At 50.3% G+C, this 16,987-nt stretch overlaps 1 protein-coding gene across 14 annotated transcripts in view; it reads left to right on the top strand.

Annotated features, from left to right (window-relative positions):
• Positions 1-16,987, top strand: part of MAMSTR (MEF2 activating motif and SAP domain containing transcriptional regulator) — a 58,487-nt gene that overhangs the window by 18,333 nt on the left and 23,167 nt on the right. For all 14 annotated transcript variants that reach the window (XM_054673051.2, XM_054673054.1, XM_054673053.1 and 11 more), the window contains one exon: positions 8,863-8,956. In XM_054673051.2, the coding sequence (XP_054529026.1) occupies positions 8,863-8,956 (94 nt within the window). The remainder of the gene's footprint in view (positions 1-8,862; positions 8,957-16,987) is intronic.

Genomic DNA, 16,987 nt, shown 5'->3' with positions numbered 1-16,987 from the left:
GTGAGCCACTGTACCTGGCCCACATGGTATGTTTAAATGTGGGTGTTTATTGACTGAGTGTACATATGTGGGTGTCCACATATGGTGAGTACAAGTATATGTAGCTATTATTTACTGGTGATCCAGTTTGTAGAGATGTTCTTTTTTTTTGAAATGGAATCTCTGTCACCCAGGCTGGAGTGCAATGGCACGCTCTCTGCTCACTGCAACCTCTGCCTCCCAGGTTCAAGCTATACTCCTGTCTCAGCCTCCTGAGTAGCTGGGATTACAGGCGCCCGCCACCACGCCTGGCTAACTTTTGTATTTTTAGTAGAGACGGGGTTTCACCATGTTGGTCAGGCTAGTCTCGAACTCCTGACCTCGTGATCTGCCTGCCTCAGCCTTGCAAAGTGCTAGGATTACAGACGTGAGCCACCACGCCCGGCCCAAGATGTTCATCTTTTGTTTTTATTTTCCTACTTGCCAGAGTCCAGTGCCAGAGATATTCATCTTTGCATGTCCTGCCTGTATCCACTTTGAAGGGAAATTGTCCACCTGGCCTGCCTGCCCTCCTGGCCGCAGCCAGTTGAACTTGAGAGGAACACCCAGCTCCACCGTGGACTTCCCATTCATCGGCCACGGCCTATGACAAGTGTAGGCTGGCTCTAAAAGATGAGTTGTGGCCGGGCGCGGTGGCTCACGCCTGTAATCCCAGCACTTTGGGAGGCCGAGGTGGGCGGATCACCTGAGGTCAGGAGCTGGAGACCAACCTGGCCAACATGACAAGGCCCTGTCTCTACTAAAAATACAAAAATTAGCCAGGTGTGGTGGCAGATGCCCGTAATCCCAGCTACTCGGGAGGCTGAGGCAGGAGAATTGCTTGAACTCAGGAGGCTGAGGCAGGAGAATTGCTTGAACCCGGGAGGCGGAGGCTGCAGTGAGCCAAGATCATGCCACTGCACTCCAGCCTGGGGGACACAGCAAGACTCCATCTCAAAAAAAAAAAAAAAAAAAGAAAAGAAAATAGTGAGCTCTCTGGGTGGACACAATGCCAAGGACACCTGGTTTGATGAGTAGACTGTGGGTCTGTTTAAACCCCACTTGCCTTCTTAACGAGGGGACTTCCTGCAGTGAACAACCTACACAACCCCTCAGGGCATCCCTGTTGTCTACTCTAAAGCCATTTCCCCTTTTCTCCTTGGTAACACCACCCTAATTTTCTGCAAGCTGCATGTCCTTCAGAGGTGGCTGATCAACTTCTCAGCTGCAGAATCTGAGGCTAAACTAATCCCAGAAATCTCATTTCTTTTGCCTCCTATCGGGCCACATGGTTATGTGACAATTCCTACCCATCGGAGTTGGGGGGAAGTTGCTGGAAGGCTTAGGAAGGTTTCATTCATTCTTCAAAAGGGACCAAGACAAGAACGAGCTTCTTTCTGCTGTTTTTGAAAGAAATTATCTGTATGTGATGGCTGGATGTGTAGCAGCCCTTTTGGGACCGTGAGATGATACAGCTAAGAAATGGTAGCTGGCTGGGCGCAGTGGCTCACGCCTGTAATCCCAGCACTTTGGGAGGCCGAGGCGGGCGGATCATGAGGTCAGGAGATCGAGACCATCCTGGCTAACACGGTGAAACCCCGTCTCTACTAAAAATATATAAAAAAAAAATTAGCCGGGTGTGGTTGTGGGGGCCTATAGTCCCAGCTACTCAGGAGGTTGAGGCAGGAGAATGGCATGAACCTGGGAGGCGCAACTTGCAGTGAGCCGAGATTGCGCCACTGCACTCCAGCCTGGGAGACAGAGCGAGACTCCGTCTCAAAAAAAAAAAATAAAAGAAATGGTAGCACAGCATGTGAAGATGGATGGAGCTCAGGTGACTGATGACTTTGTGGAGCTGCTAAATCAACTGACCCTGGTCCACTTCCAGTCTTGTGTGATATGTATGATTATGGTCTTTGAACCGGTTCACTTCTTTTCCTTTTCTTTTTTTTTTGAGATGGAGTCTTGCTCTGTCACCCAGGCTGGAGTGCAGTGGCACCATCTTGGCTTACTGCAACCTCCGCCTCCTGGGTTCAAGCAATTCTCTTGCCTCAGCCTCCTGAGTAGCTGGGATTACAGGTGTGCACCACCACACCTGGCTAATTTTTGTATTTTTAGTCGGACGGGGTTTTACCATGTTGACCAGGCTGGTCTCGAACTCCTGACCTCAAGTGATCCACCCACCTCAGCCTCCCAAAGTGCTGGGGTTACAGGCGTGAGCCACCATGCCTGGCCACACAAATTCTAGATAAAGCTCCTTTCTCATCACTACAAAAGTATATCCTTTCACTAAGTCCAACACAGAATGCTGGACTCGATGACTCAAAGACACATCACCACCAGTGGCTAGGTGCACAAGCTCTGGCCAGTTTCAGACTCACAGTCACGAGCTGTGTGATTTTGGGCAAGTGACATCACCTCTCTGAGGATTAAAACAGTGTCTGGCACATATACACAGGCGGTAAGTGTTTGCTACTGTCACCCACAAGGCAAAGAATGCTGTTCGTTATAGGCTCTGGGTGAAGAACCCAGGTTTCCCAGTTTTGATGCTGGGAGTATTGATAGTGGTCAAATGTAGCATTTAAACCATAGATCATAGAACGGGAGGGTAGCCGGGCACAGTGGCTCACGCCTGTAATGCCAGAACTTCCAGAAGCCAAAGTGGGTGGATCACCTGAGGTCAGCAGTTCGAGACCAGTCTGTCCAACATAGTGAAACCCCTTCTCTACTAAAAATACAAAAATTAGCTGGGCATGGTGGCGCACACCTGTAATCCCAGCTACTGGGGAGGTTGAGGCAGGAGAATCACTTGATCATGGAAGGCAAAGATTGCAGTCAGTAAGCCAAGATCGCGCCACTGCACTCCAGCCTGGGCGACAGAGTAAAACTCCATCTAAAAACAAAACAAAACAAAAAACCCACCCAGGTTTCCCTGTTTCTTTAGGCCTTCATTTCTGAAGGCTCCCATGTCAACACTTGCCTTAAATACATTTGTTATGCTTGTGTCTGTTAACCTTTTACTGTAGGTGCCCCAGCTGCAAACTTTGTGATAGGTGAGGAAAAGATGCTACTTTTTCTCACCTATGGAGGGAAGGAAGGAAGGAAGGGAGAGAGGGAGGGAGGGAGGGAGGGAGGGGACAGAGATGATAAAAGGGACAGAGGAAGAGACAAATAGAGAAAAAGACCAGAAGACACAGAGAGAGGCAGGACTAGAGAGACAGGGAGAATGAAACAGACAGGGACCAGGCATGATGGCTCACACATGTAATGCTAGCACTTTGGGAGGCCGAGCTGGGAGGATTGCTTGAGTTCAGGAGTTCGAGATCAGCCTGGACCACATAGTGAGAACTTGTCTCTATTTTAGAGAAAATTAGGCCAGGCGCAGTGGCTCACGCCTGTAATTCCAGCACTTTGGGAGGCCAAGGGGGGCGGATCACCTGAGGTCAGGAGTTCAAAAGCAGCCTGACCAACATGGAGAAACCCCATCGCTACTAAAAATACAAAAATTAGCCAGGCGTGGTGGCACATGCCTGTAATCCCAGCTACTCAGGAGGCTGAGGCAGGAGAACCACTTGAACCTGGGAGATGGAGGTTGTGGTGAGCTGCGATTGTGCCATTACACTACAGCTGCACTCCAGCCTGGGCGACAGAGTCAGGCTCTATCTTAAAAAAAAGAAAAAAGAAAAGCAGAATGTTCTACACGGATGTCCCTGCCTCCTTGGTAGCTCCCTACCTCCTTACCCAGGAAGGAGGAAGGTGGCTGCTGAGTGGCCCAGAGCAGGAAGCTGGGCACTGACCTTGACTCGAGCCTGCAGGGAGAGAAGGAACAGGTGGGGAGGCCTCACAGAGCAAGCTGTGCTATGAGATTGTGAATTTTTGAGGTTTGGCAAGATGCCCTGCACGGCATGATCAGGAACCGCTTATGTGCTGTGTGACTTTAACCCAGGGCTTTTACCTCTCTGTGTTTCGTTGTCCTTGTCTGTCCATCAACAGGGGGTTGTGGGGAGGGATAAAAACAACACCTCCTCAGAGGTTGCAGTGAGCTGAGATCACACCGTTGCACTCCAGCCTGCGCAACACAGCGAGACTCCGTCTCAAAAAAAAAAAAAAAAAAAAAAAAAAAAAAAAAAAAGCCAGTGCAGTGGCTCATGCCAGTAATCCCAGCACTTTGGTAGGCTGAGGCGGGTGGATCACCTGAGGTCAGGAGTTCGAGACCAGCCTGACTAATATGGTGAAACCCCATTTCTACTAAATACAAAAAATTAGCCAGGCATGGTAGCTCATGGCTGTAATCTCAGCTACTTGGGAGGCTGAGGAAGGAGAATCGCTTGAACCTGGGAGGTGGAGGTTGCAGTGAGCCAAGATTGTACCATTGCATGCCAGCCTGGGCAACAAGAGCAAATGTCCGTCTCAAAAAGATACAACAACAGCAACAAACCACACCTCCCTTAGGGCTGTGTGGGCGCAAAGGGAAATGCTGCATTACATGGGCTGTCCCTGGTATTCAGAGCAGAATTTGTGCCCCAAACTCACACTTATGTCAGGCTTGAACCAAGCACCACTCCCATTCTGCCTGAAGGCACTATTTTTTTTGAGTTGCTTTTTTTGTAGGGATGGTGGGGAGGGGGGTCTTGCTATGTGGCCCACACTGATCTCAAACTCCTGGCCTCAGGAGGTCCTCTGTTCTCCTTCCTCAGCCTCCCAAAGTGCTGGGATTACAGGCATGAGCCACCACACCTGGTCTATCTTACTGAGTTTTTTTTTTTTTTTTTTTGAGACGGAGTTTTGCTCGTTCCCCAGGCTGGAGTGCAATGGCACAATCTTGGCTCACCACAACCTCCGCCTCCCGGGTTCAAACGATTCTCCTGCCTCAGCCTCCCGAGTAGCTGGGATTACAGGCATGCACCACCACGCCTGGCTAATTTTGTATTTTTAGTAGAGACGGGGTGTCTCCATGTTGGCCAGACTGGTCTCGAACTCCTGACCTCAAGTGATCCGCCTGTCTCGGCCTCCCAAAGTGCTGGGATTACAGGCGTCAGCCACCACGTCCAGCCCCATCCACGTCTTTCTATTGCAGCCCGGCTTCCTCCTCTCCCCTCTGTCCCGTACACCCAGCGCCGGCCCTGCCCCTTCCCAGCTCGCAGCCCCTTCAGGGCTCCCTATGCCTCTTAAGACACAATCCCAGTCTCTCGCCGGCCCCGCACACCCCTCCGGCTTTGTCACCAGCTGTTCCCGTGAAATAACCCAGCTCTCCGCTCACCCGGGGCCCCGTCCTGTCCCCCAGCTCCGAAAGCCTTTCTCTACCCCAACCGCCCCGTGCCCCGGGCAGCTCAGCACATCCGGCTCAGTCGCACCCCACTGCCTCGAGCTCGCTGTCTTCCTGCACCTCCCCGGGATTCCCGGATTCCCGGCATTATCACTTCCACTCTGGGGAGGAGAAGGGAGCTTCAGACAATAACGTAGGGCCATCACTTGGAAACCCCACCTTTATTCTCCGACCCAGAACAGAAGCGGTGATTCAGAGCGGGATTAGGGAGTGCAGGAGGGACGGAGCCGCCCTCCCTGGGCGAGGGCAGGGCTCGGAGGTGAGACCAGCAGTTTGGGTTCCATGAAGCCTCTGAGGAGCCCCAGGGTCTGAGGGAGCAAGCCTCAGGGTGGAGACAGGAAAGTCGGGTCACCACCAGCTGTGCGCGAGCCATCTGCACCATTACTGCCAGGGTGGTTCATAGAAACTGCTGAGGGGAAGGAGACAAGGAAGGACCTGGTGGCCCGGGGTGGAGAAGGGGAGGGAGCTGGTGGTTGGAGCTCTAGAAACAGATCCACCTGGAAGGAAGTGGGGAGGGAGCTAAGGAGGGCGGCTGGCTGGGGAGGTCCTGGCTGCCGAGGGAGGGACCCTCCTCTCCTGGAGGTCCTGAGTTGGGGGTGCATCCCAGAGGGCACCAGGGACCCACGAGGGCACGCGGGTCCACGTCCCAAATCCCTGCTCTCCGCCTGGGCGTGTGTGCAGAGGTGTGCGTGTTGTAGGGTGGGAGAGGAGCCCCCTCACCTTCTCTCACCTGGTCCTGCTGAAGGAAACCGGGACAGAGTGGTTGGGCAGGCCCCTCAGTGTTCCCTCTGGGTCTCTCTTCACTCAGGGCCAAAGAAACCCTTCCAGCATCGGTGACTGGCAAACCCCGCCCAGGAGCTACAGGGCTTTCCAGAGCAGGTGTGGCTGGGCTGCGGGAGGAAGGTGAGCCCGTAGCCCCTCCTCCCTCCCCAGTGCCGGCCACGAAGTCCATCTTGTTATCTACCCTTAGCTCCTCCACCTGCACCAGGCACCCCAAGCCTGGCCATAGGGTGGGGGAGAGAGGCAGGACAAGGTCGCATCCCCCATCCGGGTCCCCGGGGGTCTTCCTTGGGGAACTGTTGTGATGCCCCAACAGAAAGGGGCCCCCACTCTGCTCCCCTCCTCCAGGCAGCCAGGAAGGCCTCCAGAAGGCAGCATGGAGGCGGGGGACAGAGTCCTGCTAGGCCAGGCTCTCGCTGACTCTGAGTCCCCTCAGAGTCTTATATTTATTTATTAATTAATTATTAGTAGTATTACTTTTTGAGAGAGTTTTGCTCTTGTTGCCCAGGCTGGAGTGCAATGGCGTGATCTCAGCTCACTGCAACCGCCGCCTCACAAGTTCAAGGGATTCTCCTGCCTCAGCTTCCCAAAGTGCTGGGATTACGGACGTGAGCCACCTCGCCCTGCCTATTTCAAAAAAATTTTTAAATAGAAATGGGCCCGGTGTGGTGACTCACACCTGTAATTCTAGCACTTTGGGAGGCCGAGGCAGGCGGATCAACTGAGGTCAGGAGTCAGAGACCAGCCTGGCCAATAAGGTGAAACCCCGTCCTTTTAAGAATACAGAAATTAGCCATGGCCCAGCACAGTGGCTCACGCCTGTAATCCCAACACTTTGGGAGGCCGAGGCAGGTGGATCACCTGAGGTCAGGAGTTTGAGACCAGTCTGGCCAACATGGTGAAACCCTGTCTCTACTAAAAATGCAAAAATTAGTGGGGCGTGGTGGCGTGCACCTGTAATCCCAGCTACTTGGGAGGCTGAGGCAGGAGAATTGCTTGAACTTGGGAGGCGGAGGTTGCAGTAAACTGAGATTACACCATTGCACTCCAGCCTGGGAAACAAGAGCAAAACTCTGTCTCAAAAAAAAAAAAAAAAAAAAAAAAAAAAAAAAAGATGGATGAGGAATTTTACTGAGAGAAGAGGCAGGCACCACCAGAGCTCCCAGCAGTCCTAACAGGAGGAAAGAGAAACCAGCAGCCACTCCCCAGCTTCAGCTAAGCAGCAGGAGGCTAACTACCAGCTACGGAGCTCCCTTCAAACAAACAAACAAAAAAATCAGATCAAGCTTCCCACTCTAACCACCAGTTTGCAGAAAACAGGAGGATAAAGTTCCCAGTGAAACGACACCATGAGGCAGCAATCAGCCCAGTCCAGAATGTGAGCCCGTCCACAGGACAAACGACCTGTTTCCCTGTGATTCAGTGACAAGGAAAAAAGAAACAGGGTGGGGCGGGAAAGTGGGGAGGTGAGCTGTCATAAAATATGCAAAACAGGCCAGGTGTGGTGGCTCACGCCTGTAATCCCAGCACTTTGGGAGGCTGAGTCAGGCGGATCACGAGGTCAGGAGATTGAGACCATCCTGGCTAATACAGTGAAACCCCGTCTCTACTAAAAATATATATAAAAAAAAAATTAGCCGGGCGTGGTGGCGGGCGCCTGTAGTCCCAGCTACTCAGGAGGCTGAGGCAGGAGAATGGCGTGAACCCCGGGGGCGGAGCTTGCAGTGAGCCGAGGTCACACCACTGCACTCCAGCCTGGGCGACAGAGCAAGACTCCCTCTCAAAAAAACAAAACAAAAAAAACAAACAAAAAAAAAAAACGCAAAACAGATTTGGGGCTCAGAGGCTTAGTAACAGACTTTCCAACTCCATGAATGTCCCACAGATGTTCCAAAGTCATGGGAATTACCTGGGCGCAGTGGCTCACGCCTGCAATCCCAGCACTTTGGGAGGCCGAGGCAGGAGGATCACCTGAGGTCAGGAGTTTGAGACCAGCCTAGCCAACATTTTTTTTCAGTGAAACTCCATCTCTACTAAAAATACAAAATTAGCTGGGCATGGTGGTGCATGCCTGTAATCCCAGCTACTCAGGAGGCTAGGGGAGGAGAATTCCTTGAACCTGGGAGGCAGAGGTTGCAGTGAGCCGAGATGGTACCACTGCACTCCAGCCTGGGTGACAGAGCAAGACTCTGTCTCAAAAATAAAACAAAGTCCTGAGAATGCAGGAGAAACCTTCATTGCGTAACTTTTATTGTCGCTGACCCCAGCCGCATAAACGCTGTGGTAGCATCCTAGGACCTCCACTGTGACAACTAAAAACAACCCCCACAGATTCCCATAACTCCCCCAGGGGGACAGCACTCCGGAATTCAGGACTGTTGCCCTAAACCCTCTGTTTTCCATTTCAGCTTTCCCTTACTGGTGCACGCCCCCATGCTTGGCCACCACGGCCAATTTCAAGCTACCAATAAGAGATCATTGAACATGGAATTGGAAAGAAACGCACAGTAATGCATTGTTCTATAGCAAGTCTTCTTACTATGGTAAACACTTACCAGCCAGTTCTCTGGAGAAAAAAACACACTGTATGGTAGTATCTGCCAATTTGTGTGCCAGTGTACGTGCTCACTGCAACCTCCGCCTCCTGGGCTCAAATGAGTCTCCTGCCTTGGCCTCCTGAGTAGCTGGGACTACAGGTGCCCGTCACCACACTCAGTTAATTTTGTGTTTTTTTGTAGAGATGGGGTCTCACTATGTTACCCAGGCTGGCCTCGAACTCCTGAGCTCAAAGCGATCCTCCTGCCTCAGCCTCCCAAAGTGCGGGGATTACAGGTATGAACCATCTTGCCTGGCCTATTTACATTTATTATGTCTGTGTAATAGGCTTGCTATAGAACAATGTAATACTGTGCATTTCTTTCCAATTGCATGTTCAATGATCTCATATTGGTAGCTTGAAATTGGCCGTGGTGGCCAGGCATGGGGGCATGCACCTGTAATCCCAGCTACTCAGGAGGCTGAGGCAGGAGCATAGCTTGAAGCCAGAAGTTAAAGACCAGCCTGGGCAACATAGCAAGACCTTGTCTCTCTACAAAAAATAAAGAAAATTAGCCAGACATGGTTGCACATGTCTGTAGTCCCAGCTACTTGAGAGGCTGAGGCAAGAGGAGCCCAGGAGGTCCAGCGTCAGCTATGATCCTGACGCTGCACTCCAGCCTGAGTGACAGAGAAAGACCCTGCCTCTGAAAAATTAAAAAATAAATCTGGGCACAGTTGTTCACGCCTGTAATCTCAGCACTTTGGGAAGCTGAGGCAGGCAGATTGCTTGAGACCAGGAGTTTGAGACTAGCCTGGCTAACATGCTGTAACCCAGTCTCTACTAAAAATACAAAAATTACCTGGGTGTGGTGGTGCACACCTGTAGTCCCAGCTACTCGGGAAGCTGAGGCACGAGAATCGCTTGAACCTGGGAGGTGGAGGTTGCAGTGAGCTGAGATCACGCCACTGCACTCCAGCCTGGGTGACAGAACGAGACTCCATCTCAAGAAAAAAATTAAAAAAGTTTTTTTAAACACAAGTGTGTGAGGGTGGCTGTCCAGGGACACAAGGACACCGAAGAATGGTGATCAGTGCTTCCAGTACGGGGAAAAGTGGAACTCATTTATACAGGTAAAAATGGAGAGGTCAAACGCAGTGGCTAATGCCTGTAATCCCAGCACTTTGGGAGGCCAAGGCAGGTGGATCATTTGAGGTCACGAGTTTGAGACCAGCCTGGTCAACATAGTGAAGCCCTGTCTCTACTAAAAAAAAAAAAATACAAAATTTAGCTGGCTGTGTGGTGGTGAGCACCTGTAATCTCAGCTACCTGGGAGGCTGAGGCAGAAGAATTGCTTGAACCTGGGAGGCAGAGGCGGGGTGGGGTGGAGGTTTCAGTGTTCCGAGATCGCACCACTGCACTCCAGCCTGGGCAAAAGAGCAAGACTCTGTCTAAAACAAACAAACAAAACAAACGAAAAACCAACAACAACAAAAAATGGAGATCGTGAGCAGAATGACAGCATTTTGCATACAAAGGCTAACATACAGTTATAAGATTAGATTGACAGTTATAAGATTAGATTAGGTGCAGTGGCTCACACCTGTAATCCCAGCACTTTGAGAGGGTGGCGGGCTGATCACGAGGTCAGGAGTTTGAGAACAGCCTGGCCAACCCTGGTGAAACCCTGTCTCTACTAGATACAAAAAATTAGCCGGGCATGGTGGCTGTGCCTGTAATCCCAGCTACTCGGGAGGCTGAAGCAGAATTGCTTGAACCTGGGAGGCAGAGGTTGCACTGAGCCAATATCGTGCCATTGCACTCCAGCCTGGGTGACAGGGTGAGACTCCGTCTCAAAAAAAAGGCCGGGCGCGGTGGCTGTAATCCCACCCAGCACTTTGGGAGGCTGAGGTGGGCGGATCATGAGGTTAAGAGATCGAGACCATCCTGGCTAACATGGTGAAACCCCCATCTCTACTAAAAATTAAAAAAAATTTTTTTAAATTAGCTGGGCATGGTGGCGGGCACCTGTAGTCCCAGCTACTCGGGAGGCTGAGGCAGGAGAATGGCGTGAACCCGGGAGGCAGAGCTTTCAGTGAGCTGAGATCACGCCACTGCACTCCAGCCTGGGCGGCAGAGTGAGACTCCGTCTCAAAAAGAAAAAAAATTGTAGGCCGGGCACAGTGGCTCATGCCTGTAATCCCAGCACTTTGGAAGGCCGAGGTGGGCGGATCATGAAGTCAGGAGATCGAGACCATCCTGGCTAACATGGTGAAACCCCGTCTCTACTAAAACTACAAAAAGTAGCCAGGCGTGGTGGTGGGCGCCTGTAGTCCCACCTACTCAGGAGGCTGAGGCAGAAGAATGGTGTGAACCCGGGAGGTAGACCTTGCAGTGAGCCAAGATCGAGCCACTTGCAGTCCAGCCTGGGCTACAGAGCGAGACTTGTCTCAAAAAAAAAAAAAAAAAGAAAAAGAAAAAAGAAAGAAATTTACTCTTTCTGGATGGGCGGGGTGAGGTGGCTCACACCTATAATCCCAGCACTTTAGGAGGCCGAGGCAGGTGAATCATTTGAGGGCTGAAGTTCGAGAGCAGCCTGGGCAACATAGTGAAACCCTGTGTCTACAAAAAATGCAAAAATTAGCTGGGCATGGTGGTGCACATCTGTAATCCCACCTATTCAGAAGGCTGAGGAATGAGAATCACTTGAGCCCAGGAGGCAGAGGTTGCAGTGAGCTGAGATCGCACCACTGCACTCCAGCCTGGGTGACAGGGCAAGACTCAGTCTCAAAAAAAATGTTTTTAAAGGCCTGGCACGGTGGCTCATGCCTGTAATCCCAGCACTTTGGGAGGCCGAGGCAGGCGGATCACCTGAGGTCAGGAGTTCAAGACCAGCCTGGCTAACGTGGTGAAACTCTGTCTTCCACTAAAAATACAAAAAATTAACCGGGCTTGGTGGCATGCGCCTGTAATACCAGCTGCTTGGGAGGGTGAGGCAGGAGAATCGCTTGAACTTAGAAGGGGTGGCTGCAGTGAGCTGAAATCATGCCACTGTACTTCAGCTTGGGCAACAGGAGGGAAACTCCATCTCAAAAAAAAAGAAAAGAAAATTTATTCTTTCTGAGAGCCCCTACCCATCAGGGTTTCATCTACATTAAAAGACTGCCCTCCGTAGCCAGGCCTTTCTTCTCTCTCTTCCATAACCTGTCTCACCAGTCTCCAAGTCCTGATTCTTCTTTAACCTCAGAGTGATATAAAAACTTCGTCGGGCACGGTGGCTCAGCCAGGCATGGTGGTTCACGCCTGTAATCCCAGCACTTTGGGAGGCTGAGGCGGGCGGATCACTTGAGGTCGGCAGTTCGAAACCAGCCTGACCAACATGGAGAAATCCCGTCTCTACTAAAAATACAAAATTAGCCGGGCATGGTGGCGCATGCCTGTAATCTCAGCTATTCAGGAGGCTGAGGAGGGAGAATCACCTGAACCCGGGAGGCAGGGGTTGTGGTGAGCCAAGATCGCACCATTGCACTCCAGCCTGGGGAACAAGAGTGAAACTCTGTCTCAAAAAACAACTTCAGCTATCTGGCCCTTTCTCTGAGTTTGCGTATTTTCTGTGAGTCCTGTGTGCACATAATAAAATGTGTATTCCTTTCTCCTGCTACCTGGCTATTATTAGTTTGATTTATATAGACTCAAATGTTTTAACCTCCAGGGGAAACATTTTAACTTCCCCGCAGTTCTGGCACTGTGAGCAGGATGCAAATCAAATCACTCTGTTTCGGAGCCTACAGATGGTTTTCTGGGACAAATGATAAATAGCTGGCAGAAAAAGGTGAGATTTCTTACCAGCTCCTTGGATCTCTGCCTGTGGGACCCGGTCCAGTAAAGGTGGTAAAAGTCTTGGTTTTTTTCCCTTTCCAAAACTGGATTAACGGGAAAAAACGTATGTGAACCAGTTTGCTTATAAAATAAATTGGTGGGCCGGGTGTGGTGACTCATGCCTGTAATCCCAGCACTGTGGGAGGCTGAGGCTGAAGGATCGCTTGAGGCCAGGAGTTCAAGAGCACCCTGGACAACACAGCAAGAGCCATCTCTGCCAAAATTTTATTTATTATTATTTTATTTATTTTTATTTATTTATTTATTCCAAGACAGAGTTTCCCTCTTGTTGCCCAGGCTGGAGTACAATGGCACAATCTCGGCTCACTGCAACCTCTGCCACCCAGGTTCTAGCGATTCTCCTGCCTCAGCCTCCCGAGTAGCTGGGATTACAGGCGTGCGCCACCACGCCCGGCTAATTTTTGCATTTTTAGTAGAGACGGAGGTTTCACCAAGTTGGTCAGGCTGATCTCAGGTGATCCACCTGTCCTGGCCTCCCAAAGTGCTGGGATTACAGGCATGAGCCACCACGCCAAGCCTTCTAAAAATGTGGAAAATAGCCGGGCATGGTGGTGTATGCCTGTGGTCCCAGCTACTTTGGAGGCTGAGGTGGGAAGATCACTTGAGCCCAGGAGATAGAGGCTGCAGTGAGTCACGATGGTGGCACTGCACTCCAGCCTGAGCGACAGAGCAAGACCTTGTCTCAAAAAAAGAAAAAAAAGACTTGTTTCCCCATCTACCTCCACTCTTTCTTCCTTTTGTCTCCTTCAATAGCACATGAAGAGATTTAAAAGAGACGAGTTAATGGGTGCAGCACACCAACATGGCACATGTATGCATATGTAACAAACCTGCACGTTGTGCACATGTACCCTAGAACTTAAAGTATAATAATAAAAAATATATATAAAATAAAAAAGAGACTTTTAGTGATTCTGAGACTCCTTGAGGAGCCCAGCCAAAGCACCACAGACTTCCTTTTTGGGGTCTTCTGTCTTCCTCACGGAGCCCCAAGAGTCGAGGGTGGAGTCTAATCCTCTGCTCTCTTTTGCACTAAACTCCCTGATCTCTTTGGCTTTTGAAGGTCCAAGGGTTACTTTTTTCTCTTTTTTTTGAGAGAGAGTCTTGCTCTTGTTGCCCAGGCTGGATTGCAATGGCACAATCTCGGCTCACCACAACCTCCGCCTCCCAGGTTCAAGCGATTCTCCTGCCTCAGCCCACCGAGTAGTTAGGATTACAGGCATGTGCCACCACGCCCGGCTAATTTTGTATTTTTAGTAGAGACGGGGTTTCTCCATGTTGGTCAGGCTGGTTCTGAACTCCCGACCTCAGGTGATCCACCCGCCTCGGTCTCCCAAAGTGCTGGGATTACAGACGTGAGCCACCACGCCGGGCCCAGGAGGGTTACTTTCTAAGGTAAGAAAACACTTGACCTTCGGTCATGGGATAACTAAGTAGTTACTGTCAATAGCTACAATTTTGAAGATAACTGACAAGGTTGGAATGAATGGTTATTACCACAGTGGGCAAATTTTATCCTCCTCATTTCTTCATGCATTTAGATAAGAAAAAACTCAGATTTCTGACTGAGCCAAGCAGAACTGACAGTAAAGTGTGCCTTGCAGCCCAGGCTGAGTGTGGGAGCTTTTGACAGCCTGTCCCTGGGCATTTCCCTCTTGGGCTTTGCCACTGGTCTAGGGGATCAGGGATTCAGCCTAGGAATGGGATCCTTGATTTCTGGGATCCAGGAGCTCTGCCTTCCAGCTATGCCTGCTTTTTCTATAGGTGAGGCTTAGGCCAGTCCTGGAAACTCCACGTGCTTTCTTGGCTTTATCTGTAAATGGACTCAGTAATCCAGTTAAAAAACAGAAAGTAGGGCCGGGAGCAGTGGCTCACACCTGTAATTGCAACACTTTGGGAGACCGAGGCAGGCGGATCATCTGAGTTCGGGAGTTCCAGACCAGCCTGACCAACATGGAGAAACACCCCCTGCCCCCCCCCACCCCATCTCTACTAAAAATGCAAAATTAGCCGGGCATGGTGGTGGGTGATTGTAATCCCAGCTACTCAGGAGGCTGAGGCAGGAGAATCACCTGAACCCAGGAGGCGGAGGTGGTGGTGAGCCGAGATTGTGCCATTGCACTCCAGCCTGGGCAAAAAGAGCGAAACTCTGTCTCAAAAAAAAGGAAAAAAAGAAAAGAAAAGAAAGAAAACCAGAACAGAAAGTGGGCCAGCACGCCTACAATCGCAACACTTTGGGGGCTGGAGGTGGGAGGCTCTCTTGAGGTCAGGTGTTTGAGATCAGACTGGGCAACAGAGGGAGAACCAATCTCAAAAACAACAAAAGAACTTACATTCTTTCTCTTTGCCTTGAGATATAAATTGATATCCTGTTTTCTTTAAAATTTGGCTGGGCCCGGTGGCTTACGCCTGTCATCCCAGCGCTTTGGGAGGCAGAGGAGGGTGGATCACTTGAGGCCAGGAATTTGAGACTAGCCTGGGAAACATGGCGAACCCCATCTCTACTAAAAATACAAAAATTAGCCAGGTATGGTGGAGCACGCCTGTATATCCCAGCTACTCAGATGGCTGAGGCACAAGAATCTCTTGAGCCCAGGAGGCAGAGGTTGCAGTGAGCTGAGATCGAGCCACTGCACTCCAGCTTGGGTGACAGAGCAAGACTGTCTCAAAAATAAATGAATAGGCTGGGTGCGGTGGCTCACGCCTATAACTCAGCACTTTGGGAGGCTGAGGCAAGAGGATCCCTTAAACCCAGGAGTTCAAGACCAGCCTGGGCAACATAGTGAGACCCCGTCTTTAAAAACAAAAATACAAAAATTAGCCAAGTGTGGCGGTGAGTGCCTGTGGTCCCAGCTACTCGGGAGGCTGAGGCAGGAGGAGCACTTGAGCCCGGGAGGCAGAGGTTGCAGTGAGTTGTGTTTGCACCACTGCACACCAACCTGGGTGACAGAGCGAGACTGTGTCTCAAAAATAAACAAATAAAATATTATAATAGAGCATATATAGAAACCTCATCTCTGGCACTTTGTATTGGCATTGCAGATGAAGTACAGGAGATGACTGATATTCAATAATGGTGCTCGGAGATTTGGTTTTCCATATTAAAAAAATATGAATTTAATATATATATACACACACACACCCCATCTGGGTTTGTGTAAATATACTCTATGATGTTCATACAACATGAAATTGCCTAATAATACATTTCTCAGAACACATCCCTATTGTTAAGTGACCCATGACCATATTGTTGAATGAATGAAAGTATTTCCAGAATTTTACTTCCTGGGACAGTGTCCATGAAATCATCTCCAGGACTACTGGCCCTGTGCCAAGGATACTGAAACCTTTCATCTCTAAGCTGCTTTCCTGCTAAGCCATGGGGTTCTCTTTTCGCTCTGTTTGTACAATCCATTCAATTAATATGCATTAGACGCTGTATGTGGTTTCCTGGTTGCTCTAAGAAGGTAACACACAACTGGGTCCCTCAAAGCAAAAGAAAATCATTCTCCTTTAGTTTTTCTTTTCTTTTTTTTTTTTGAGACAGGGTCTCGCTCTGTCTCCCAGGTTGGAGTGATCTTGGCTCACTGCAGCCTCCGCCTCCTGTTTAAGCAATTCTCCCACCTCAGCCTCCCAAGCGCTGCGATTACAGGCATACACCATCACGCCCGGCTAATTTTTGTGTTTTTAGTAGAGATGGGGTTTTGCCATGTTAGGCAGGCTGGCCTCAAACTTCTGACCTCAGGTGACCCACCTGCCTCGGCCTCCCAAAGTGCTGGGATTACAGGTGTGAGTCATCACGCCCAGCCCATTCTCCCTTAGTTCTGGAGGCCCAGAGTTAATCTCTGCCTTTGTCATCATGTGGCTTTCCTTTCTTTGGTGTCTGTGTGGTCACCCATCATAACGGATTAGGGACACCACACACCCTACTCCAGTATAACCTGGACTTAACCAGTTACACCTACAATTATCTTACTGTAAACCACAGATAAAATTCTCAGTCCCCCAGGTAACTGAATGGACCCTCCCTCTAGACCAAGGGCATTCTAAAGTAAACCTGAAACACTAGTTCAGCCCAGGATGGGACTGGGTGGCTGGACATGCCTCATTATACCCTCCTGCCATTGTAATTCAGGCTCAGCTGACCAGTGTTTAACATCAACACAGACCTCAAGACTGACCAGGGCTGGGCACGGTGGCTCACGCCTGTAATCGCCGCAATTTGGGAGGCCGAGGTGGGCAGATCACTTGAGGTCAGGAGTTCCAGACCAGCCTGGACAACATGGTGAAACCCCATCTCTACTAAACATACAAAAAATTAGCCAGGCATGGTGGTGTGCTCCTGTTATCTCAGCTACTCAGGAGGCTGAGGCAGGAGAATCACTTGAACCTGGGAGGCGGAGGTTGCAGTGAACCGAGATTGT

This window comes from Pan troglodytes, chromosome 20 (assembly GCF_028858775.2).
Source record: "Pan troglodytes isolate AG18354 chromosome 20, NHGRI_mPanTro3-v2.0_pri, whole genome shotgun sequence".
Taxonomy (NCBI): Eukaryota; Metazoa; Chordata; class Mammalia; order Primates; family Hominidae; genus Pan; species Pan troglodytes.
Note: the sequence above shows the minus strand (reverse complement) of the source record. Positions and strands in the feature narration are given on the sequence as shown.